The sequence below is a fragment of the Rhinopithecus roxellana genome, chromosome 5, assembly GCF_007565055.1.
Source record: "Rhinopithecus roxellana isolate Shanxi Qingling chromosome 5, ASM756505v1, whole genome shotgun sequence".
Classification (NCBI taxonomy): Eukaryota; Metazoa; Chordata; class Mammalia; order Primates; family Cercopithecidae; genus Rhinopithecus; species Rhinopithecus roxellana.
Genome location: NC_044553.1, coordinates 68,610,375 through 68,638,329, shown reverse-complemented (window position 1 = coordinate 68,638,329; position 27,955 = coordinate 68,610,375). Strand labels below are relative to the sequence as shown.

The 27,955-nt window shown below is 40.2% G+C and overlaps 1 protein-coding gene across 1 annotated transcript in view; it reads right to left on the bottom strand.

Moving 5' to 3' along the window:
* FSIP1 (fibrous sheath interacting protein 1) overlaps window positions 1-27,955 on the bottom strand; it is a 192,691-nt gene that overhangs the window by 7,079 nt on the left and 157,657 nt on the right. Inside the window, exons 11-12 of the mRNA XM_030931580.1 lie at window positions 23,643-23,806; window positions 15,242-15,752 (exon numbers count right to left, since the gene is read on the bottom strand). Coding sequence (XP_030787440.1) covers window positions 23,699-23,806 — 108 coding nt within the window. The 3' untranslated portion in view covers window positions 15,242-15,752; window positions 23,643-23,698. The remainder of the gene's footprint in view (window positions 1-15,241; window positions 15,753-23,642; window positions 23,807-27,955) is intronic.

Here is a 27,955-nt window from a genome sequence, read left to right as displayed (position 1 = left end):
TTAGAAGCAGAATTGAAAGAGCTGAAACAGACCTCAGCACATCAGGGAAAAGACAACTACATATCAGTATACTTGCTATTGAAAGAGAAACAATAAGTGGCTTTACTTATTTTCTTCCTCTCTGCTTCCAGAAATCTAATCAGAATCACACTGTTGTGTATCTATTTGCCGAGGAGGTAGAACAGAAATGTAACAGCCGAACACGCAGCAACTCCTCATTAGTTACATCTTCAAAGGGTTTTTTGTCAAGAAAACTGACACAGCATTCAGTTTTGATGCACACTTTTGTAGAAAGCACATAATGTACAATTTAGTATTTCAGAATAAAATTGATCAGCAAGTTATTTTAATAATTATAAATAATGAGGTTAGTAAAACTCCAACTTCAGATATTCTAACATGCTCAAAGTAATAATGTAGGATCTATTCCTTAGAGCTTATTATGTAATAAACAGAAAGCAAAATATGGTTCACATATTCATACCTATGACATCTTAATCCTCCATACTCATAGGGTTGTCATAATTGCATATTAAGATTATCTGGTATAATCAGAGCCATGTTCTATGTCTCCATAGCTTCTTTCCATTAAGTCACATTAAGTTCCAATTCATTCCATCTTGTCATGCTCTACCCAGTGACAGATATGCATCAGTGTGACTCATGTTCACATAAAAATAAAGTCATATTTTAGCAAATTACTGTTCTAAACCCCCCTACATATGGACTCCATGGGAATGAGATCCCATACACAAGAAACCACTGCATTCCATTTAGTAAGTTTGATTACAGAAGTCAGAGGAGATTCAGATACTTTCTCTCTAATAAAAATCCTTTATCTAAAAAGAAGGACAATATACTGCAATTTCAGAGTAGAACAAAGTTTTCATAGTTCGTTTATTAAATGAAGATCTTTGGTGTGGAGAAAGCAAGCCACACCCATCTAACTGAATTGCATTTGTAAGTGAACTCTGCTGCTAGATAAAAACATTACAGCTGGAAGTTCCAGTCAGCAAGATGGCACAATGGGAGTTGCTCAGCTCCCATACCCCCAACAAAAATCCAACCAACAACTAACTATTTACAGACAAGAATATCTTCATTAATACTCCCGAACTCCTTGAACTTGAAAGGCTGGGACACCCCCTCGGACCACATAACTGCAAAAAAGCCTCATTCAAGGGGTAAGTGGAATAGAGGAATGGTTTCACTTTAACCACATCATCACCACTCCCCCAAACCCTACCACACGTCAAGCCAGCACAGTACCACACACAGAGGATTCCCCTGGGCCCACAGTTTCTACAGTGGGAAAAGAGAGTTAGAGGCAAACATTCAGCTTCCCCAACACTCTGGGACCCTGAGCAGGAAGCCCACTCATTATTATCTCCCAGGAAACACTGGGAGTGCAGGCAGCGCTAGACCACCTAGGATCAGCCAGAAACAAAGAACAAAAGTGAGACTCACAGAAGCGAGCACATGGATCTTGGCAGTGGCTCTGCATTCTAGCCAATGGAGGCACTCCACCAGAGAAACTAGCCAACAGCATTAGCATTGTCCTGCAGGAAGTACAGTCAACTGATCTAACAGGCTTCATTCCCTAGCCAGCTTCCCCACCTAGCTCTGGTGTTCCTTAAGCCCTCCCCAGGCCAGGCAGCAAGGGCAGGTCAGTGATTACCTAAGGAGGGTAGCAACTGGCCCCACCCAACCCCAGCAGCCAACTAGGCTAACCCTACCAAGCCTTCATGTTCTGCTTAAGGCTTCCCAGGCTGGGAGGCAAGTGCAGGTCAATGAATGAATATCTGTGGAGGAAATTACCTGGCCCCACTCAACCCCAGCAGCTGCATGGTGACCCCACAAAGACTCAGTGCTTTGCTTAAGCACTGAGTGCTTAAGTGCCATGCATTTCTCTAGATCATAGCCTGGCCCATCCCGAATGGCTGAGCAGAACCTCGCCCAGTCTCTGAGCCCAGCACACAGCCCTGCCCAGCTATAGATTAAAAACAGCAGTACTTCCCAGCCAGGGAAAACAACATGCAACCCTGCGCAATCAGAGGCTATCACAGAGCCCAGTCAATAGCTTCACCTAACTGTGGAGTCCAGCTAGTGATCTGTCTTATCAGACCACAGAGTACAGCCAGAAGTTCCACTCGACCTCAAAGCACAGGCAGCAGGCTGGCCCAACAGCAACCCAACAGCAAGGTCTACCTGTCTGGGGTTGTTACCAGCTAGCCCATCCATAATCAAATGCTAAACTAACTAGTGAAGCTCTACCACTGTGAAAGAAAACCTTCAAGGCCAAAGAGGTGGCCATTTCCTCAAATGTGTAGACATCAAGGTTTAGAAAGAATCAGGGAAATGTGACACAACAAAAAGAAACTAATAAAGCTCCAATAATGGACCCTGAAGAAAATGGAGATCTATGAAAAATGAATGAAGAAAGCCTACATAAATTATGGGACACCATCAAGAGAACTAACTTTCTTCTAATATAATTCTAAGAAAGATATGATAAAGAAAAAGTTTCTGAAACGATCTAGTTCCCTTGAAACTGTTCAGGTGGTATGACTAAGGACATGTACCAACACATACCCGCTTCAAACCACTGCAACACCCTTACCAAAAGTCAATCCGCCGGCAACCAGGCCTCATCCAGCAAGTTACAATCAATAGGCACCTCTTTTGGCCTTGAAGGTTTTCTTTCACAGTGGTAGAGCTTCACTAGTTAGTTAGCATTTGATTATGGATGGGCTAGCTGGTAACAACCCCAGACAGGTAGACCTTGCTGTTGGGTTGCTGTTGGGCCAGCCTGCTGCCTGTGCTTTGAGGTCGAGTGGAACTTCTGGCTATACTCTGTGGTCTGATAAGACAGATCACTAGCTGGACTCCACAGTTAGGTGGAGCTATTGACTGGGCTCTGTGATAGCCTCTGATTGCACAGGGTTGCATGTTGTTTTCCCTGGCTGGGAAGTACTGCTGTTTTTAATCTATAGCTGGGCAGGGCTGTGTGCTGGGCTCAGAGACTGGGCCAAAGATGAGTGCACCAAGACAATCATAATCAAACTACCAAACAAAGATGGCTGGGCGCGGTGGTTCACACCTGTAATCCCAGAACTTTGGGAGGCTGAGGCAAGCAGATCACGAGGTCAGGAGTTCAAGACCAGCCTGGCCAATATGGTGAAACCCCATCTCTACTAAAAATACAAAAATTTGCTGGCATGGTGGCGCACACCTGTAGTCTCAGCTACTCACGAGGTGGCCATTTCCTCAAATGTGTAGACATCAAGGTTTAGAAAGAATCAGGGAAATGTGACACAACAAAAAGAAACTAATAAAGCTCCAATAATGGACCCTGAAGAAAATGGAGATCTATGAAAAATGAATAAAGAAAGCCTACATAAATTATGGGACACCATCAAGAGAACTAACTTTCTTCTAATATAATTCTAAGAAAGATATGATAAAGAAAAAGGCCCAGAAAATATATTTAAGAAAATATGGCTGAAAGTTTCCAAAATTTGTAGAAATATGACAACATTCAGGTATAGAAAGCTCAGAGATCTCCAATTAAATTCAAGCCAAAGATGAGTGCACGAAGACAAATCATAATCAAACTACCAAAACAAAGATGGCTGGGCGCGGTGGTTCACACCTGTAATCCCAGCACTTTGGGAGGCTGAGGCAAGCAGATCACGAGGTCAGGAGTTCAAGACCAGCCTGGCCAATATGGTGAAACCCCATCTCTACTAAAAATACAAAAATTTGCTGGCATAGTGGCGCACACCTGTAGTCTCAGCTACTCACGAGGCTGAGGCAGGAGAATCACTTGAACCCAGGAGGCTGCAGTGAACCGAGATCATGCCACTGCACTCCAGTCTGGGTGACAAAACAAGACTCTGCCTCAAAATTAAATTATATTAAATTAAAATAACAAAACAAAGACAAAAAATCCTGAAAGTGGTAAGAGATCAGAAATGTATCACATTCAAGGGAGTCCCAAAACAGCAATCAGTAGATTTCTCAGCAGAATCCCTGCAAGCCATAAAAGAGTGGGATAATATAGTCAAAGTGCAGAAGGAAAACAAAACTGGCAACCAAGGATATGTCACTCAGCAAAGCTATTCCTCAGAAATAAGGGATAAATAAAAACTTTCCCAAACAAAAACTAAGGAAGTTTATCACCACTAGGCCTGCCTTACAGGAAACGCTAAAGGGAGCTAAGCTGAAATAAAAGCCTCCTAATTGATACATAAAACTTATAAAAGCAAAAAGCACTAAATGGTATAAGTAAGACATAGTCATATTCAGAATAATACTGTAAGGATGATGTGTAAAGGAATTTTCTCTGTATTATGAGAGTTAAAAAACAAAACTATTAAAAACAAATGCAGCTATAATAAATTGTTAAAGGAATCCAAATTACAAAAAGATGTAAAATTTGACATCTAAATCATAAAAGATATTGGAGGGAGGAAGTTAAAGTACTGAGATTTTATATGCAATAAAAGTTAAGTTGTTATCACCTTAAAACAGCCTGTTATAATAATATTTTTTGGTTTTTTTTGTTATGATTATTTTTTAAAGAGATGGAGTCTTGCTATATTGCCCAGACAGGAGTCAAACTCCTGGGCCAAAGTGATTCTCCCACTTCATGCTTCCAAGTAGATGGGGCTACAGGTACGTACAACCATGCCCAGCTAGTACAAGATGTTTTATGTAAACCTGATGGTAAACACAAACAAAAACCTATAATAGTTGCACAAAACATAAAAGGAAAAGATTCAAAGCATACTACCACAGAAAATTATCAAACCACAATGGAAAGTAGCAAGAGAGGAAGAAAAAACATATCTACAAAACAAACAGAAACAAATTACAAAATGGCAGTAGCAAGTCCTTACCTATCAGCAATTACCCTGAATGTAAATGGATTAAAGTCGTCAGTCAAAACACATAGGGTGGCTGAATGGGTTTAAAAAAATAAAATAAAAAGGCAACTATATGCTATCTATGAGAGACTCGTTTTACTAGTAAGGAAATACATAGACAAAGTGGAGGGATGGAAAAGTTATTCCATGCAAATGGAAACCAAAAGAGAGCAAGGGTAGTTATACATGTATCAGACAAAATAGACTTTAAGTCAAAAGCTACACAAAGAGACAAAGAAGGTCATTATATAATGATAAAGGGGTCATTTCATTAAGAGGACATAATTGTAAACATATACACACCCAACATTGGAACACCTAAATATAAAAAGCAATTATTACATGATCTGAGAGATAGACTGCAATAGTATACGAGTAGAGGACCTCAATACCCCACTTTCAATGATGAACAGATCATCTAGATAGAAAATCAACAAGAAAACACTGAACTTCAATTACACTTTAAATCAAACGAACCTCACAGTCATATGCAAAACATCACATCCTACAGCAAGAAAATACACATTCCTCTCAAGCACACATGGGACATTCTTCAGGATTGGCCACAAAACAAGTCTTAACAAATTTAAGAGGATTTTAATCATATCAAGTATTTTTTCTGATCACAATGGCATAAAACTAGAAATCAATAACAAGAAATCTTGGAAAATTCACAAATATGTGGAAATTAAACAACATGCTCCTAAACAAACAATAGGTCAGAGGGGAAAAAAAGGATATCAAACTATATTTTGAGACAAACAAAAATGGAAACACAACATATCAAAACTAATAGGATGCTGACAAAAGCAGTTCTGAGTGGGAAATACGTAACAATAAATGCCTATTATCAAAAAAGAAAAAATCTCAAACAATCTAATGTTAAACCTCAAAAAACTAGAAAAAGAACCAAGTCCAAAGTTAGCAGAAGAAAGAAAATAACAAATATTAGCGCCAAAACAAATGAAATAGAGACTAGAAACAATAGAAAAAAAATCACCAAAACTAAGAGTTCACTTTTTGAAAAGACAAAAAAAATTGACAAACCCTTAGCTAGACTAACCAGGAAAAGAAAGAAAGAAAACTCAAATAAATAAAATCCTCTGAACTCATCACATCATCATATAATGGGAAGATAATGATTATGACCATACTTTTGTCTCATGATAGTTTTAGCTTATACAAAAAGTATTAATATAAATGACTAAAAATAAAGAAATGCTTAAATTATGATACATCAATAGGATACATTTGCAGCCATTATAATGAATGATTTAGAAGAATATTCAAAATGTTCAAAATATAAAAGAAAAATAGAGGAATATACTATAAGAAGAATATGAAGACAATTTAAAATATACAACTAGAAAAAAGATGAATGTTAATATTAGCAATGAATAGGTCTGGACAATGATTTTATCTTCTACACTTTTCTGTATGTTTCAAATATCCCTCAACAAATTTACATTTGTTGTGCTATTAGAAAGCAATAACAACTACTTTTTAAAGTCTTAAAGCTAAAAACTTCTGCTTATTTAAAACAAAACAAAAATGAAATGAAAGAGGAGACATTACAACTGATACCAAATAAATACAAAGGGTAATTAGAAACTACTATGTAAAATTATATGCCAACATATAATAACCTAGATATTACATTGGATAACCTAGAAGTGAACAGATTCCTAGACACATACATCCTATCAAGACTGAATCATAAAGAAGTAGAAAATCTGAACAGACCACTAATGAGCAAGGAGGTTGACTCAGTAATAAAAAGCCTCCTATCAAAAAAAAGGCCCAGGGCCAGATGGCTTCACTACTGAATTCTACCAAACATTTAAAGAAGAACTAATACCAGTGCTTCTCAAACTCTTCCAAAAAACTGAAGTGGAAGAAAGCCTTCTGAACTCATTTTACAAGGCCAGCATTACCTTAATACCAAAGCCAGACAAGAATACTACAAGAAAAAAAAAAATCAGAGCCCAATATCCTTGATAAACACAGATGTGAAAATCCTCAACAAAATACTAGCAAACCGAATTCAAAAGCAATTAAAAGAATCACTCACATGATCAAGTGGGCTTTATCCCTTGTATGCAAGGATGGTTCAACATACGCAAATTAATAAGTGGGATATACCATATTAATAAAATGAATAAAAACCATATGATAATCTCAATAGATGCAGAAAAAGCATTTGACAAAATTCAACACCATCTCATGATAAAAACTCTCAACAGATTAGGTACAGAGGTAATGTACCTCAACATAATAAAGGCCACGTAAGATAAATCTGTAATTAACATCATACTCAACAGTGAAAAGTGGAAAGCTTCTCCACAAGGATGCCCACTCCGACCACTTTTTTTCCAATATAGTGTTTAATGTCCTGGCCAGAGTTATGCAAGAAAAACAAACAAAAGGCATCCTAATAGGAAATAAAATCAATATACAAAAATCAAGAGCATTTCTATACATTAAGAACAAACTATCCAAATAGGAAATTAAGAAAACAATCCCATTAACAATTGTCTCTAATAAAAAAAAAAAATACTTAGGAGTAAATTTAACCAAGGAGTTGAAAGAACTATATATTGACAACTATAGAACACTGATGAAAGTAAAGAAAATGCAAATCAGTTAAAAGATGTTCCATGTTCCCAGCCTAGCCAACATGGTAAAACACCATTTCTACTAAAGATAGAAAAAAAACAGCCAGGCGTGGTGACGCACACCCGTAATTTTGGCTGCTCGGGAAGCTGAGGCAGGAGAATTGCTTGAACCCGGGAGGTGGAGGTTGCAGTGAGCCAAGATCATGCCATTGCACTCCAGCCTGGATGACAGGGTGAGGCTATGTCTCAAAAAAAAAAAAAAAGATGTACCACATTCATGGATTGAAAGAATTGATAGTTAAAATGTTCACACTATCCAAAGTCATCTATAGATTTAATGCAATACCTATCAAAATTGCAATGTCATTTTCACAGAAAGAAAAAACAATCCTTAAATCTGCATGGAACCACAATAGACCCTGAATAGCCAAAGCAATCTTGAGCAAAAAGAACAAAGCTGGAGGTATCACACACCCTCCAGCTGAAATATATACTTTGAAATATTTTAATATATATTTAAAATATATATATAAATATATATATTTCAAAGTATAACACAATTATAACTGCAACAACATGGTACTGGCATAAAAACAGATACTTCAGTCAACAGAACAAGACAGAAAGCCCAGAAATAAACTCATGCATTTATGGCCAATTGATTTTTGACAAAGATGCCAAGAACGCACAATGGGGAAAGGTGTTGGGAAAACTGAATGTCCATATGCAGAATAATAAAATTTGATCCTTATCTCACTCCATGTATAAAAATCAAATCAAAATGGATTAAAGACACAAATATAAGACCCAAAACTATAAAACTACTAGAATAAAACATAGGGGAAATGCTCCATGATATTGGTCCGAGTAGTTATTTTTTTTTAATACGACCTTGAAGACACAGGCAAAAATAGACAAATGGGATTATATCAATGAACAAAGTAAAGAGACAATGTGTGAAGTAGGAGAAAATATTTTCAAACTGCACATCTCATAAGGGGTTAATGTCCAAAATATATGAGGAACTCAGCTCAATAGCAAAAAAAAAAAAAAAAAAAAAAAAAAAAAAAAAAAACACACACACAATTTAAAAAATAGGCAAAAGACCTGAACAGACATTTCCCAAAAGAAGACATAAAAATGGCCAACAGGTTCATGAAAAAATACTTAGCATCACCAATCATTAAGAAAATGTAAATTAAAACCAAAATGAGATGCTACCTCACACCTGTTAGAACAGCTATTATCAAAAGATGAAAGAGGCCAAGTGTGGTGGCTTATGCCTGTAATCCCAGTACTTTGTGAGGCCAAGGCAGGTGGATCATTTGAGGTCAGGAGTTCCAGACGAGATTGGACAATGTGGTGAGACCCCATCTCTACTAAAAATACAAAAATTTGCTGGGCGTGGTGGCACATGCCTATTATCCCAGCTACTCAGGAGGCTGAGGCAGGAGAATCACTCAAACCGAGGAGGCGGAGCTTGCAGTGAGCCAAGGTTGTGCCATCACACACTGCACTCCAGCCTGGGTGACAGAGAGAGACTCCGTCTCAAAAAAAAAAAAAAAAAAAAGATGAAAGATAAGTTTTGGCAAAGCTGTGGACAAAAAGGAACCCTGGACACTGCTGGTAGAAATGTAATTAGTATAGCCATTATGGAAAACTGTTGGAGGCTCCTCAAAAAACTAAAAATAGGACTATCATATGATCTAGTAATTCCACTGCTGGGTATATGTCCAAAGGAACTGAAATCAATATGTCAGAGAGATACCTACACTTCCATATTCATTGCAGCATTACTCACAATAGCCAAGACATGGAATCAACATAAGTGTCCATGAATGGATGAATGGATAAAGAAAATGTGGTATATAAAGACAATGGAATAATATTTAGCCTTACAAAAAAAAAAAAAAAGATTCTTTAATTCCTGACAACATTGATGAGCCTGGAAAACATTATGCTAAGTGGAAACCAAGCACAGAAAGACAAACACTGCATGATCTCACTTATATGCAGAATCTTAAAAAGTCAAACTCATGGAAGTGGAGAGCGCAATGGAAGTTACCAGTGGCCGGGCGATGAAGACGGGGAAAAAGGGAACAGAGAGTTGCTGGCTAAGGGGTACCAAGTTTCACTTAGGAAGAATAAATTTTCAGATGAATTGCACAGTAGGGTAACTACAGTCACTAATCACATATTATATGTTTCAAAATAAGAGTAAATTTCAAGTGTTTTACCACAAAAAAATGGTAAGTGAGGTGACAGATATGTAAATTAGCTTTATTTACTCATCTCACATTGTTTACATACATCAAATCATCACACTTTACCCCCAAAATTTATATAATTATGATGCCAATTTAAAAAAAATTTTTTTTAAATTACAGCTTGTGAAATTTCACATAAAAAACAAAAAATCCAAATCTTTATATAGAATATGCGACTTACATAATTCTTAAGCAACATTACCTACTTTCATTGGTAATGTAAAGAATACATGTGAACCATATTTTCAGTATTTTATTCGAAAACTGGTTATACATTTAAATTCTTTTATGTCGGGGGGGCGCCCAAGATGGCCAAATAGGAACAGCTCTAGCCTCCAGCTCCCAGCGTAAGCGACACAGAAGACGGGTGATTTCTGCATTTTCAACTGAGGTACCAGGTTCATCTCACTGGGGCGTGTCGGACAGTCCGTGCTGCTCAGTGGGTGCAGCCCGACCAGCGAGAGCTGAAGCAGGGCATGGTATCACCTCACCTGGGAAGCACACGGGGGAAGGGAATTCCTTTTCCTAGCCAAGGGAAATTGAGACACACAACACCTGGAAAATCGGGTAACTCCCACCCTAATACTGTGCTTTACCAAGGGTCTTAGCAAATGGCATATCAGGAGATTATATCCCACCCCCACGGAGCCTCCCTCATTGCTAGCACAGCAGTCTGAGATCTAACTGCAAGGTGGCAGCAAGGCTGGGGGAGGGGCGCCCACCATTGCTGAGACTTAAGTAGGTAAACAAAGCCACCGGGAAGCTTGAATTGGGTGGAGCCCACCACAGCTCAAGGAGGCCTGCCTGCCTCTGTAGACTCCACCTCTGGGGACAGGGCATAGCTAAACAAAAAGCAGCAGAAACCTCTGCAGATGTAACTATCCCTGTCTGACAGCTTTGAAGAGAACAGTGGGTCTCCCAGCACAGAGGTTAAGATCTGAGAACGGACAGACTGCCTGCTCAAGTGGGTCCCTGAACCCTGAGTAGCCTAACTGGGAGATATCCCCCACTAGGTGCAGACCGACACCTCATACCTCACACGGCTGGGTACACCTCTGAGACGAAGCTTCCACAGCAAGATTCAGACAGCAACACTTGCTGTTCAGCGACATTCTATCTTCTGCAGCCTCCGCTGCTGATACCCAGGCAAACAGGGTCTGGAGTGGACCTCAATCAAACTCCAACAGACCTGCAGCTGAGGGTCCTGACTGTTAGAAGGAAAACTAACAAACAGAAAGGACACCCACACCAAAACCCAATCAGTACGTCACCATCATCAAAGACCAAAGGCAGATAAAACCACAAAGATGAGGAAAAAGCAGTGCAGAAAAGCTGGAAATTCAAAACATCAGAGCGCATCTCCCCCTCCAAAGGAACGCAGCTCATCGCCAGCAATGGAACAAAGCTGGATAGACAATGACTTTGATGAGTTGAGAGAAGAAGGCTTCAGTTGATCAAACTTCTCAGAGCTAAAGGAGGAACTACATACCCAGTGCAAAGAAACTAAAAACCTTGAAAAAAGAATGGATGAATGGATAACTAGAATAATCAATGCAGAGAAGACCATAAAAGAACTGATAGAGACAAAAACCATGACACGAGAACTATGTGACAAATGCACAAGCTTCAGTAGCCGACTCGATCAACTGGAAGAAAGAGTATCAGTGATTGAAGATCAAATGAATGAAATGAAGCAAGAAGAGAAGTGTAGAGAAAAAAGAGTAAAAAGAAATGAACAAAGCCTCCAAGAAATACGGGATTATGTGAAAAGACCAAATCTACATCTGATTGGTGAGCCTGAAAGTGACGGAGAAAATGGAACCAAGTTGGAAAACACTCTTCAGGATATCATCCAGCAGAACTTCCCCAACCTAGTAAAGCAGGCCAACATTCAAATTTAGGAAATACAGAGAATGCCACAAGGATACTCCTCGAGAAGAGCAACTCCAAGACACATAATTGTCAGATTCACCAAAGTTGAAATGAGGGAAAAAATGTTAAGGGCAGCCAGAGAGAAAGGTCGGGTTACCCACAAAGGGAAGCCCATCAGACTAACAGCAGACCTCTCAGCAGAAACTCTACAAGCCAGAAGAGAGTGGGGGCCAATATTCAACATTCTTAAAGAAAAGAATTTTCAACCCAGAATTTCATATTCAGCCAAACTAAGTTTCATAAGTGATGGAGAAATAAAATCCTTTACAGACAAGCAAATGCTTAGAGATTTTGCCACCACCAGGCCTGCCCTACAAGAGATCCTGAAGGAAGCACTAAACATGGAAAGAAACAACCGGTACCAGCCATTGCAAAAACATGCCAAAATGTAAAGACCATCAATGCTAGGAAGAAACTGCATCAACTAACAAGCAAAATAACCAGCTAATATCATAATGACAGGATCAAGTTCACACATAACAATATTAACCTTAAATGTAAATGGACTAAATGGTCCAATTAAAAGACACAGACTGGCAAATTGGATAAAGAGTCAAGACCCATCAGTCTGCTGTATTCAGGAGACCCATCTCACATGCAGAGACACACATAGGCTCAAAATAAAGGGATGCAAGAAGATCTACCAAGCAAATGGAGAACAAAAAAAGCAAGGGTTGCAATCCTAGTCTCTGATAAAACAGACTTCAAACCATCAAAGATCAAAAGAGACAAAGAAGGCCATTACATAATGGTAAAGGGATCAATTCATCAGGAAGAGCTAACTATCATAAATATATATGCACCCAATACAGGAGCGCCCAGATTCACAAAGCAAGTCCTTAGAGACTTAGGAAGAGACTTAGACTCCCATACAATAATAATGGGAGACTTTAACACCCCACTGTTAACATTAGACAGATCAACGAGACAGAAAGTTAACAAGGATATCCAGGAATTGAACTCAACTCTGCACCAAGCAGACCTAATAGACATCTACAGAACTCTCCACCCCAAATCAACAGAATATACATTCTTCTCAGCACCACATTGCACTTATTCCAAAATTGACCGCATAGTTGGAAGTAAAGCACTCTTCAGCAAATGTAAAAGAACAGAAATTATAACAAACTGTCTCTCAGACCACAGTGCAATCAAACTAGAACTTAGGACTAAGAAACTCAATCAAAACCACTCAACTACATGGAAACTGAACAATCTGCTCCTGAATGACTACTGGGTACATAACGAAATGAAGGCAGAAATAAAGATGTTCTTTGAAACCAATGAGAACAAAGATATGACATACCAGAATCTCTGGGACACATTTAAAGCAGTGTGTAGAGGGAAATTTATAGCACTAAATGCCCACAAGAGAAAGCAGGACAGATCTAAAATTGACACCCTAACATAACAATTAAAAGAACTAGAGAAGCAAGAGCAAACACATTCAAAAGCTAGCAGAAGGCAAGAAATAACTAAGATCAGAGCAGAACTGAAGGAGATAGACAAAAAATCCTCCAAAATATCAATGAATCCAGGAGCTGGTTTTTTGAAAAGACCAACAAAATTGATAGACTGCTAGCAAGACTAATAAAGAAGAAAAGAGAGAAGAATCAAATAGATACAATAAAAAATGATAAAGGGGATATCACCACCGACCCCACAGAAATACAAACTACCATCAGAGAATACTATAAACACCTCTATGCAAATCAACTAGAAAATCTAGAAGAAATGGATAATTTCCTGGACACTTACACTCTCCCAAGACTAAACCAGGAAGAAGTTGAATTCCTGAATAGACCAATAGCAGGCTCTGAAATTGAGGCAATAATTAATAGCCTACCAACCAAAAAAGTCCAGGACCAGATGGATTCACAGCCAAATTATACCAGAGGTACAAGGAGGAGCTGGTACCATTCCTTCTGACTCTATTCCAATCAATAGAAAAAGAGGGAAACCTCCCTAACTCATTTTATGAGGCCAACATCATCCTGATACCAAAGCCTGGAAGAGACACAACCAAAAAAAGAGAATTTTAGACCAATATCCCTGATGAACATAGATGCAAAAATCCTCAATAAAATACTGGCAAACCAAATCCAGCAGCACATCAAAAAGCTTATCCACCATGATCAAGTGGGCTTCATCCCTGGGATGCAAGGCTGGTTCAACATATGCAAATCAATAAACGTAATCCAGAATATAAACAGAACCAAAGACAAAAACCACATGATTATGTCAATAGATGCAGAAAAGGCCTTTGACAAAATTCAACAGCCCTTCATGCTAAAAACTCTCAATAAATTCGGTATTGATGGAACGTATCTCAAAATAATAAGAGCTATTTATGACAAACCCACAGCCAATATCATACTGAATGGGCAAAAATTGGAAGCATTCCCTTTGAAAACTGGCACAAGACAGGGATGTCTTCTCTCACCACTCCTATTCAACATAGTTTGGAAGTTCTGGCTATGGCAATCAGGCAAGAGAAAGAAATAAAGGGTATTCAATTAGGAAAAGAAGAAGTCAAATTGTCCCTGTTTGCAGACGACACGATTGTATATTTAGAAAACCCCATCGTCTCTGCCCAAAATCTCCTTAAGCTGATAAGCAACTTCAGCAAAGTCTCAGGATACAAAATCAATGTGCAAAAATCACAAGCATTCTTATACACCAGTAACAGACAAACAGAGAGCCAAATCATGAATGAACTCCTATTCACAATAGCTTCAAAGAGAATAAAATACCTAGGAACCCAACTTACAAGGGATGTAAAGGACCTCTTCAAGGAGAACTACAAACCACTGCTCAGTGAAATCAAAGAGGACACAAACAAATGGAAGAACATACCATGCTCATGGATAGGAAGAATCAATATCGTGAAAATGGCCATACTGCCCAAGGTAATTTATAGATTCAATGCCATCCCCATTAAGCTACCAATGACTTTCTTCACAGAATTGGAAAAAACTGCTTTAAAGTTCATATGGAACCAAAAAAGACCCCACATTGCCAAGACAATCCTAAGCCAAAAGAATAAAGCTGGAGGCATCACACTACCTGACTTCAAACTATACTATAAGGCTACAGTAACCAAAACAGCATGGTGCTGGTACCAAAACAGAGATATAGACCAATGGAACAGAACAGAGCCCTCAGAAATAATACTACACATCTACAGCCATCTGATCTTTGACAAACCTGACAAACACAAGAAATGGGGAAAGGATTCCCTAGTTAATAAATGGTGCTGGGAAAACTGGCTAGCCATAAGTAGAAAGCTGAAACGGGATCCTTTGCTTATTCCTTATATGAAAGTTATATGATTTCATAAGACTATTGGGAAATAGGTTTTATGTTTGCATGCTCTTACTGATGCTACCTGTGACTTACAGACATACCTCCTTATCCTACTCTAATTTAAACAATAATACCTTTATATTGAGGTGCTTTTAAGACTTACTTAGCAAAACACATGTTCGCCAAGCCTCACCTGCTTTTGTTTTCTCTGGAGAATTGAGTTTCAGATGTTGGTCTTCTGATGAAAGGCTCACACTGATACCATACAGTGGATCATCCAAGAAGGAGGGCCTTTTCAGTCTCCCAATGCCAAGAGTCTTCAACATAAAATAGTCTTTTGTGTCACTAATAATATCATCCTTGGAAAATTGAAGGCATTTCATATTCTCTACTTCAGTGACAAGAGCTTCTGACATGCGATGTCCAGTCAAGGCTTTAGTGAGATAGTAGCCTTTAGAAGCTTCACATTCTGCACTCTCAAGCATATCTGCATCTTCTGCCTCGGTTTTCTGGACCTTTGTTCCTGATTCATTTAGTAATTTAGAGATGATGGACCTGGAAAGCTGGGGGAACATAGGTGTTACATCCTCAATGTCTTCATTTTCTCTTTCTGAAGAAAGTTTAACGATGGATTTTTGTTTAACTATGCATTCATCCAGAAGACACTTTAACTGTTCTTCAGAGAGACGCGATGTGGACTGTAACTGATGAAACAAACCAAAAGTTTACATAGTCAATTGACTGAGTAAACACATATATTTTTGGTAGGCATCCAGTTATACAATATAAATGCAAGTAACCCCTTATACAACACATAAAAATAGAAAAATAATTCAGTGTAAAGTATCCAAAACTGTAGGGGAAATGTCATAATCCTGGCAAAATCTTTGGGTGGTGTTTCTCTGACCCCACCCATCCCTCAGCATGAACCCCACCACCACCCAATTCCTTAAATGGGGAAAAAATTGGCATACAAGGCAGCCTACCCCTACCCCTGGGGATTCAGCCCTCCCTTGTCTGTCCACAACTCTCAGTGGACAATACTGCTGAAGACAGAAAAGGAAGGATGAAGGGTGGTGCATCCTGAGATGTGTCGTTGCTTCAAAGCTACAGGTCTAGGCAGAGGCCAGGGGCGTTCCAGAGGCGGTGCATTTGGGGAGAATGATTTGATCATACATATTTAATCTCTGCTTGTAAACGTTACCAGGGCTGAGCGTTTCAACCAAGACTGTAAATATTTAAAAACATTTTTTTCTTCCAGCAATATTCTCAGGAAATAAGTTTTAAAAACCCAAATGAAAGTAGAGAGCCATGTTCTATGAGACTTCAGCTGAATAGCATGACATTTGAGTTGCGTCAATCTCAAAAAGGAATGAGATTAAAATATAGTGAAACACACTGGAAAAAAAATGTCTACTTCCCCAAAAATCTGTCTTCCATGGTTTACATGTGGATTATCCAGGAAAAGACTAATCCTCCTTTACAGGGGGATGAATCATCTGAGAACAAGAAGTTCCCGTAAGAAAACTTAATCATGAATTTCAATGACTTTAATTTCTACTTCAGCAAAGTAAAATAACGCTATTGGCCTACTCTGAAAGTACACAGTAAAAAATAACTAAATATTCTGCATATGTAAAGTACTGAAATAAAAAGCTATTATTGAAACTAGTATAGTTAATTCTCCACTATTACGTAAAGCTTCTAATGCAACTAATAAATACTAGTATGTAAAACAATTTTGTGCCGTGTTTAAAAAATATTGTTTAAAATTATATTTAACTTACCTACATTAAAACTAGTTTTTATAGTGGCAAGTGTCACTATGAGCATGAGGGTAATAAGAAATTGTCTGGGAATATATTCTTAGTAATTATTTGGAATTTAAAATTCAGGTGACTGACCCTAAGGTTAATACATATGTCAATAAATAGGATTAGAATTATATATTAGCAAATTCTACTTTTAGTCACTAGGCATTTCAGGCATCCAGATATAGTACTTTATCCATCTTTATCCAGAATCAGGAGCATTCTCTTCACTCTACTATATAAACCTAGTCAAGGAGAAAATGAAGGAAGTTCTTCTATGACATTAGATACCTAAAACACACTTTCAAACTTGGCTTATGTAAAATTACTTATAATGCGTAGACAATTCCCTGGGATTTAGAAAGAGCCCTCTGAGTGTCATCCTTACCAAACATCCTCATCAAAGCCTTATTATGATGTAATTTTTAGACACTAGAAAAAAATCAGTCCATATTAGAGCAGGAGGAGGTCTCTAGGGAAAAAAGAGTAGGAGGGAGGATTGGCAGATTATCCAATATGCTTGACCATTTCCAAAAGTAATATTGATACGATAGATGTTTAGCAGTTCTGATGATATATTTGGCTAAATACACAGAAAATGAAGCAAAAGGAAAATCAAAGCAATTATGAACTCTGGGGAAAACAAAAAGTTTTACAAAAAAAAAAAAGGAAAAGCAGTGACATATACACAGAAAATCAGGCAGAAGAAACTAAGATAATTATTAAGTCTAGGACAAACAAAAAGTTACATGAGAAAGGATGCCATAGACTAATAATTGCTTCTGATGTGAACAATATTTGCACAGTCAATGATAATATAAATACTGATGACTAGGGTAAGCAAAAATTGTGACTTAACTCTTTTGGGGAAATGTGAGGAGAACAAGGGGTGTTTGCACTTTATTAGTTAAATTATTGCCTACCATTATAGCAACCCAATACATAATGTCTAAAACTAATCAGTTAAGAAAGTAAGTCATTAATAAATAATTTAGAGGTAAAATTCAGAAAAACATAAAAGATTTAAAAGTAGTTAACTGGAGAAAATATCAAGGGGTAGGGAAGGATGAGGCAAGGGATTGCCATTTTTATTTAAAACATTTTAACACAACTTTTTCTTTATTACTGTAACAAAAGTTAAAATTAAATATAAAAATAAAAGTAATTTAAATGTATTTTTTTTTGATATGGAGTCTTGCTCTGTCACCCAGGCTGGAGTACAGTGGCTCAATCATGGCTCACTGCAACCTCTGCTTCCTGGGTTCAAGTGAGTCTCGCGTCTCAGCCTCCCCAGTAACTGGGATTACAGGCACCCACCACCACACCTGGCATACATAAATATAAATATGTATATGTATGTGTGTGTGTGTGTGTATATATATTTATTTATTTATTTATTTATTTTTATTTTTAGTGGAGACAGGGTTTTACTATATTGGTCAGGCTAGTCTTGAACTCCTGACCTCAGGTAATCCATCCACCTCGGCCTCCCAAATTGTTAAGATGATAGGTGTAAGCCACCATGCTCAGCCCAAATTTTTTAATAAAAATGCACTTAGAAATAAAATTTAGAATATTTAAATGAAATTCCCAAGTGATAGTATGTTTGGACATCAGAAGCTGACCCATGTTTCATGGAGCCAGAAATTTATATAATCTTGGAACAAGAGAAGGGCATTTCTTAAAAAAAAAAAAAAATACAAAATTACAAATTCAAAATTAGGTACAAAAGTGAGTTTCTTTTATTTTAGTATGTGAAAAAGATCACAACAAATTACTAGGATCTTGGGGAGGGCTGAGTCCATTTCTTACAGTGTCTCTTTAGGTCATTGACCAGACATGCTTATAGAAATGTTTGCTGATTGCAAACTGGCTTCCTCCTTCCCACCCCAAAGCTCCTATAAGTGAGAGGCCCTGAGCTGAATCTTTACTGGCTTCATGGTAAATTGCTTCTGGGTACTATGGGATAAAACATTACACACTTCAGCTTGTGTGTACACAGAAATAAGCTGGACTACAATTACCCTGATCCTCCTGGGGGAAGCAGCTGGATAGGAAAGAAAACACAGAAGACTAGAAGCTGGGCTTCCACCCAAGCTTTGCTGCCTTGAGCATGTCACCTGAGTTCTCAGGGCCATCTCCTTTATCTGTAAAATAAGGAACTTTAGAAGATAATCTCTACATTCAATTCTAACTCTAACATTGCTTTTTGTGAACAACTACTCTAAAAATAAAAATAAATTTTAAAATAAACTTTTCTACTGGCTTTAGAGTATAGCCTGGGTAGAGATATGAAAACAAAATACTAGCAAGAAGAGAACTTTTATCTATTCAGCTCCTTCACAATATCAATCCTGAACTCTTATAAAATAACTAAACATTCTCTGGCCTCAAAATGTAAGTAAAAGCAAATGAAACACATTACGCCTTCGAATTCATTTAATGATAGTGCTTCTGGGTGGCAATACAGACTGGAAACTTCAGCACAACCCATCTTTCTCACCTTTGGATTCCCAGCAGAGTCTTGCCCGCAGTCAAAGCTCAGTAAATGACTATCATGAGAACTGAATGATTAGAGTGCTTAAACCGTTTTTTAAGGTATTATATTAATATAATTTATTTACAAATACTGAACTGAAGTAAACTAGGGCTCCATCGCAAACATCCCTAACTACCTTCAATAATTAAGGAAACATCTAACCCACAGCCTTTTTCCAGATTGCTCTCAAAATTCTGAGCTAATAAGCACCATGACTGAACCACTCACTGTGCAGGCACTGTCAAGTAACCATCTGTTCAAGTATTCACCTCAAAGTATTCATCTTTCATGCCAGCTCTAATTTCCCAGTATTCCATAAACAAGTTATTATTCATACTATTCCTATCCTTCATAAAACTCAACATAGTGCATCTCAGTCTTCATTTTTCCAGGCCAGAACCCAACCTCTTCTCACTCTGTATATGAAAGCCCCTCTCTTCCCACCTTCATTTTAGTAGCTCTTTAATGAATCTTCTTTCTTGTTTCAGCCAATACACACACATTTCATGGTGAAAGAGTAAATCTATTGGATTTTCATCGGGAAAAGAGTAGAATACACATGCGGTGTTAGTTCTGCTGCATCCTGCTGATCTGGTTGGCACACTAGGTTATGTCTTACAGAATAATAATAAGTAGGTAGCATTCACTAAGCAGACTAGACCCTGCTCTAGGCATATTACATGTATTGATTTCTTTAATCTTTGCAATAAACCTATGAGGTAGATACTATTGTTATTTCCACTTTGTAGATAAAGAAACTGAGGCACCAAGAAATTAAGTAACCTCTCCAAGGTCATATAGCTTCTAAACGGTGGACTTGAAATTTGAATCCAGGTAGTCTGGGTCCAGAGCCTAAGTGTCTAGCCACATAGCTACACTGACACTCGCTGTAAATGAGTTCTCCCTCTACCACCCTCCAAGTGTCCTTTTCCCAACTGCTGCTCATTTTTCTGTCCATTCTATCAGATATAGAAACTTTTTTACTTAACTTGGGACTTTATTACCCAGATTAGCTTTTGTATGTATGTTTTATGCAAACGTACATAGTGCCCTCTCTTTGAGTTCATTAAAAAAAAAAAAAAAGACCAGCCACAGCTCCATTCCCAGGATGCCCACTGTTTATACATCTCCACCCAGATAAATGCCAGTTTGGTGTAGAAGCTAAATTTGATGAGGAATGCAACTTGTAATTGCTGGAGATGGAACATAGACTGTGGATTATCTCACTCTCATCCCTGCCCCACCTCCTATGCTATATATCCAGAGTTTCTCCAGCCATAAAAATCTCCAGTTAATTGGGCAATGGATTTTGTTGACAAGGCAATCAAGATTATGTCCCTGGTGCAGATAATCAGAAAGTCTACCCATTATAAACCAGCAGAAGCAATCTTGTCCTTTGATGTAAGCTTACTTCAGGTGTTTTTTATTTGCCCCAAACAGCGTTCCTAAAGACCCACCCTACGAAACCAATACCATTATCACAAGTGAGAAAAGGGTGGAAAGCTAGAATGTTCTAAATGATTAACAAGGAAAATATGGATGTACACAGATTTTAATGACATCGAGTTCTACTTCCAAAGAAGCAACTAAAAAACATTCCACCGTTTGCTTAATGACGAAGATATAAGTTTATAGCTCTCTGTTGCAACCACTGCTGGCAACACCTCAGTAGTAATTTTAGTCAAGGATTTTTGGCTACAAGGAACAGAAACCCTTATGTCAAAAACAAGAGGTGGTAGGGTTGAGGTTTGCTGTAAGATCAAAGAAGTCATTTCACGGACAACAACAAGCGGGAAATAAGAGTACAGACCAGCCTTTCGGAGTCTAGAGCTGAGAAGCCACCAGGAACCAAAGTCATGTGCCCCGTCTGTCTTTCTCGGTCCATGTCATCTCTTAACTCACTGCCTGCCTGATGCATCCTCCTCTCTGCAAACCCGCTTTCTCTGCTTATTAATGGTTTCTGCTTTTTCACAACCTCAGCTTGCCTATGTATTATGAACTGACTCCGTAAGAGTACCACACCCACCAACAACTGACTATGTCCTTTAGCTCTCTATATTCTTTTGCTTGAATTTTCAAGCAAGATAACCTGGTTGGTCACTGGCCAGGCTCATGGACTGCCTGTATCAGGTTCAAGTGTCCACCACTGGTCCAAATATCTGAACTGAGGGTCACACGGCAGAAACACAACCATCCAAGCCCAAGGTTTTGGCAGGGCTGTGGGTAAGGTGATTTCCCAAACAAGAAGGTATCAACAGAGCAGGGATTCCAAAATAAATCTATCACATATGTGAACTACAATCACTATGAAGTAAGTAACCATCAGAAAGAACCTGCCACTTAATCTAGTTCTATAGTCAACTAAAGGTTTAATGATCAAAGTGCTTCCAAACTTCACCAATCTCATTAAATCTGGGTACTCACTGAAGAGTTATTTGAGATATAAATGTAGAACTAGTTGTCAGAAAATATCTACCTGTGCATAGAAAAATAAAGGCACTCCAGTTAGGCTACGGAACAGCACTATTGAGTCTGAATGCTCCCAATAGGCTCACAACACTTGCTATAGCTCTTTTGGATTAAACACATCTAAAAATCAATGGAGAAAAACAATTATTTTTTTCATTTTAATGTCTGTATCAATGGTGCTAAGGATTCATAGGAGAAAAAGGCTTATTCTTCCTTCCTCTCCTAGCTCCTTCCCTCACTATTCCATTCTCCCACCTTCCTTTCTTACACTGGGGCTACCCCAATCATATAAAGGCAAGTACAGCAGGTAGACTGCTCTTAGGAGGCCACACCAAGGACAAAGGGTCCTGGGGGCCAGGGACAATCTGGCGTATTTTTCACCAGAATAGTCAGAGGCTGTCTGGCCAGAAGAGAACCTGAACTCTAGTCAAAAAGGAAGCAAATATCATTGCCAGAGAAACTATGTAAACCACCATCAAGAGTGAGGGTTGAGGCAAGGCTGTAAACAGGAAAGTGAGTCAGCCCCCAGGTCAGCAGCCAGGAGGCTCAGTGGACAGGATAATACTGAGTGTGAAGTAGGTCAAGGCAAACAGCTCTGAAGCAAGGTCGTGAACGCTGTGGTGGTGTGGGAAGCCCTTTTTATGTGGGGCCCGGCATGGCAAAGTCACTGTGCAAAATCAGACCCCACCCATGCCTAGCCTACCCATCTTCCCCAAACAGCTGGGTGAGGCAGGGCTTGCCTTATGGGTTTGCCTGGTGAGAGGCTGTCATGGCCCTGGGCAGTCTGTGATGGCTCTTATTGTGTGGCCCAGGTGCCCAGGCTTCAAGGATCCAGGCTTTCTGTTTCTATGTACCAGAACGAGAGAGGTGGGCTGCCAGCAAGACCCCTGTGTATAAGTTAGGGATGAGCATGGATCGAGGGAGCTAGAAGCTAGAGGTAGGATTCTCAAGTCCTACTATTTGAAAAAGGGCTAGAAACATGGCTTGCTGGGGACATAAGCAGAAGAGTGTGGAGGTGCTTGGTAGGAGAGCCAGACTGTGCTTTCTAACAGGGTGACTGTGCTTTCTAACTGTGCTCTCTAACAGGGTGACTGGTGAAAAAGGACTCTTATGTTTTCATTTTGTGAGACAATTATCATTTGAGGATTGCCAACAGTAGCTGTTTTCTAGCAGTAGAGACAGCAAGTCCACTTGGATCAGATGCCCTTTGTTCTGAGCAAGTTGCCGGAATGGCCCTGTTATCACATGTCTATCACTTCCTTTCCTGAAACAAGTCTGGGGCCCAGCTCTACAGCTGGAGGGGGCCTGGCACCCCTGCCCCGAACTCCCAGCTAAAAAAGCCTGGTCAGGAGATGAGGTGCACAGATTTGCATAAAGAGCCTAAAAAGAGGCCCCTGATTGAGTAGTTCTCATGGTCCAAGGGAACTGGAATCTCCTCCACCCCCAACCCCAGGATGTAGATCCAGTCTGTTACTTTATAGCAGCAAGCTCCCACTGCTTTGCAAGACTGTTTATTGGCCATTATTAGTTATGAGTATCATTTGCACGGGTGAAGGCCTTCTGTACTCTCAGTTTGATGATGCCTATTTTTACTGTGTAGAGATAAGTTGGGTCAAGGAAGGTTGTGATGGGGTCAGCAGTCAAGAAGGCCATTAGCTATTTAAATACCTGAACCTCCAATGGATCCAGATTAACCCTCACCCTCTTGCAGGAAATCAGCTGATAGATGAGTCACATTGGAGAAATCTGGTATAAATGAAACCTAAAGAACTTACGTATGCCCGCAGGGGTCTCTAGAACTTTAAATACTTTGCTTGATATCATCTAAACTTCACAACCGTAGAGAAGGTATCCTCAGAACTCTGTCTCTGGGATCTTCAACACGTGTCTTCTGTGTTGGGCTGGCGTGAAGATGGAGGTTCTGTGGTCTGTAAAAAATCTTCCCAAACAGGGTTTAAGGTCAGGTCAGGGGAGTGTATCTAACACCCTCCACTTTGTACTGGTGCTGAAACAAGGTGGAGATGTGGCGTGGCCTGGAAGGTAATACCTGGCCTCACACAGCCTGCGCATAAGTTTGGCTCTGTGTCCCCACCCAAATCTTATCTCAAATTGTAATCCTCATGTGTTGAGGGAGGGATCTAGTGGGAGGTGATTGGAACACAGGGGCAGTTTCCCCCACGCTGTTCTTGTGAGTGAGAAAGTTCTCACGAGATCTGATGGTTTTAAAAGTGACAGTTTCCCCCGTGTGCTCTCTCTCTTGCCTGCTGCCATGTAAGATGTGCCTTGCTTCCCCTCTGCCTTCCGCCATGATCCTAAGTTTCCTAAGGCCTCCCCAGCCATTCGGAACTGGGAGTCAATTAAACATCTTTTCTTTATAAATTACCCCATCTCAGGTAGTATTTTTACAGCAGTGTGAAAATGGATGAATACAGTCAGACAAGGCTTCAGGTTGTGACTACCAGTACTTCTGCTTTCCAGAGCCATGGGCCCTTAATACATGATCAGTGCCACGATCACCAGCAGCAACTCTGCCTCTTATTGTGAGAAGCATCTCACTAGTGTAGCACTATCTGGACCCTGCTCCCTCACCCCAATCAGAGAGAACACTCAGCTAGTCCCCACCCATATAAGAGAGATCCCTCAAAAAGATGTTCAACCCCCGGGAATTGGAAAACTGAGTATTTCCTTACATGGCCAAGAAATTTCTCAGCAGCATACACAAGTCAAACAGCCAAGCTTCACTGACATTACACTGCTCAACATGACCGGATTCAGATTACCCATCACCCAGACCTTGCCTGCTGCTGGGCTGAGCACTTGCCTGCCGCTGGGCTGAACACTTGCCTGCTGCCGGGCTGAGCAGATCTAACATGGCCTGTGCTGCTCTCACAGGTGTAGACCTGGATGTCACTTCTGATGCCACTGCCATGGCCCCTCAAGTCACCCATGGGCACATCAAGCCCCTCTTGGCTCCTTCCCAGGATTTCTTGTCTATTACTGATGAGGTATGAGCTGCTAATAAGGTGTGGGATGATCAGCTGGCCACTTCTAGGCTTGTACAAACCACAAGCGCAAGATAATTCATGCCCCTTGGGGCAGACTTTGACCAAGGCGAGAGGGTAGGCAGTGAAGGAGTTACTTTCCCCCCCGGAAGGACTCCCTGAAATGCAGTCACCCACATGGCATTTCTCTGAATATGTCCCACAAGATCAAACAATCAGCTGTACTTGCTAGCAAGCAGTAGTCAGGTCAGTGATACAGCTCTTATACTTACTCGCTTTCTTTGCTTCACTTCTCTTGTTCCCCACTTCTGCTTCTCTGGTGATGCTTTCGCTAATGAAGTGGCAGCATATACACTTTTGCCTCAGGCCCCACTGCTCCACACTGAGACATTCGCAATAAGCAACAGCTTCCAAGTCAGGGCAGGCAGGACTCTGAAGGGGGCAACTCAAACCAAACAGAGTGGGCCTGGAAGCACAGGGTCAGCAGCTCCAACCAGCCTCTGCACACTGTCAACAACGCTCACATGCTGGCGCTGGCTGGGTGCAGGTTCAGGGTTATGGCCAGCACTGTCAACGCCATAGGAGATAGGAGGCAAAGTGATGCTTCAGAATCCTTGGGGCTCATGGCTTAACAGCTGGTTTCTACTGGCGTAGCTGGGACCAGAGCAGCAGAGTACTGTCCAAAAAGGCAGAGTCAAAGGAGAAAAATCCTTTGGAGGCCTAGAATTTGCCCAGGGCAGCCAGAGGCAGCACCACTAGAGGGAGAATATGAATTGGAGCCGGGGGAGAAAGCCAAGGTCACAGCTTAGGTTGGAGTGTCGAGATAAACAGAAAGAATGACAAGTATGGGGTATAAAAGAGGTCACTGCATGTTGTTCAGTGCCAAGGCATGTCCACTGCAAAGACGTAGGAGGCCTGCTTTCATTCTGGACGGGCAGAGTGTAAGACCAGGCCAGGGGGCTAAAAGGAGTGAAGCAGGAGAAGACCCTAAAAGCCACCAAGGAATCAAAATGACATGCAAGGTGAGCTATGCACATGTGTGACATTCCTTCACATCTTAGACGCATCCCCAGCACCTATCTTTAAGTTATTTCCTCGTGGCATTTTCTACTCCATTTGGGAAAGCCTCTCAAGTTAAGTGTTCCTTAAGCTTACACACTATCTCTCTGAAAGCAATAGAAAGCCCCAGAGGGAGAGGAAATACCCTTACCAACAGCAAAGAGTAGCAGGGAGAGGCTGACATTTCTCAGTTTAGATTCCAGCGCTCTCACTCCCCAGCTGTCTGGTATTGGGCAAATGACTTAACCTTTCAAAGTCTCAGATTTCTAATCAGTAGAGTAGAAATACTAACAACTAGCTGACTCCAAACAACTAGTTGGGAGGAACACTAACAAGTAACAATTTGCAATAGTATTAAATACCTGCGTGAAGCTGCAAAGACCATGCCTGATGCAGACGAGGCAGGAGTTCGATCAATGCTGGAACATCAATAGCAAATCTCAGCTTCCGTCTGGAAGCTGGCAGCAGCAGCAGCAGCCAGATGGCCTCTCTCAGCAGCTATACGCTGAAGCCTGTACTTTCCAAGTTCAACTGGCCCCTACTTTTGAAGATCTCTCTCGGATACCAGGAATGGAGCTTTACGGACGATCTCACAACTAACAATTCACAAGGAGTAAGCTGTCATGTGTACTCTTGTAGATTCATGGGGCTGTGGAGGGGGTGCTACAGAGGCTGTGAGATGCTGGGAGAGGGCACCCAAGAGGGAAAGGTTGGCATGTGATTCTCTATCATTGCCATCGGAAGGTTTATACTTCAAAGCTGACACTAGTAAGTCTTCAGCATCAGAAAGTACTGTATGTAGTAACCACAAAGTAACCAGAAAGGGGCTGGCTTCTAGATACTTCTACATTTGGTTAAAATAATCCCCGTCAGGGCGCCATGTGAGTCTTGTAAAGCGCAGGGCTGAAGTTAAGCCAGGTTCATCCCATGCTCCACGCACAGGGGCACGTGCCCCATTAGTCAGTTTTTCTCTTGTTCCTCAGGCTGCCCCTCAGCCCTCTCCACCTGTGCACACCCTCCTCAGGAAGCAAACTCTATTTCAAATGTTTACTCGTTTCCTATTGCCCTCACATCAAATCCTAAGGTGTGCTTCCTCACTACTGTCCCTGAGTCTAAGCAATCTAGGTCAATGTACAACTCTCTCAAGGAACAAACTCACATTTTACAGGAGCCTTGTTGAATCAGAATGACTTAACCTGAAGAGGTGATTCTAAGAATGGAATCCAAGCCCCATAGCTGGATGGCAGAAAAATATTTGAAAGATACCACTTTGAGCACCCTCAAATCAGGCCACACGGGGCAAAGTTAGGCCTCGTCTGGTTCTACAAATGGTCAGTCCTGACAAATTTCATCAGATCTCATTTTCCTCTTGGCTATAAATCTAGTGCCATACAGTTAACTCCACATTGAACTTGTTAACCACAGAGAGCTTTCTCTGGTCACAAACGGGTGACTTGCAGCATTTCACAGGGTTGAGCAAGTGCTCCTGAAGCTCTGCCCTGTCTAGACACGTATCTGAAATATCTAATTACCCCTGTACATTCTGCAGAGCACACAAAGCCCAACGTCATTACATAAACATAAAGCTCCATATTAATATATTTGCTCAGTGAACTGTCCTTTTACATTTGCCAATCTGAACGTGAAATCATGCTACTGCTGAGAATAAGGATAATATATTGTGAATAAGAAGTTCCAAGTTGTGCTATGATCCAAAGTATGAAAGTTAAATTATCTAGAGAGCAAACCAAAAAAAGCTGTGTAGTGAACTGAATCCAAATTCAGAAGAATCTAAATAGCCTGATGCATATCCTCTCTTAAATGATGCATTTAAATAGCTTCCCTTTCACACAGAGCAAGAGGCTTTAAGAGAGAGATGAATCATCCACCTCCCTCCCTGTCAGCAGGTCCCACATTAGGTGGGTGTCCAGACCAGCCCAGGTCATTAGTCAGCACTGGGGGTGGGGCATGGAGTGAACAGGACTGATAGCCCTGGACTATCTACTATGCACCAGGAGTTTCCACAT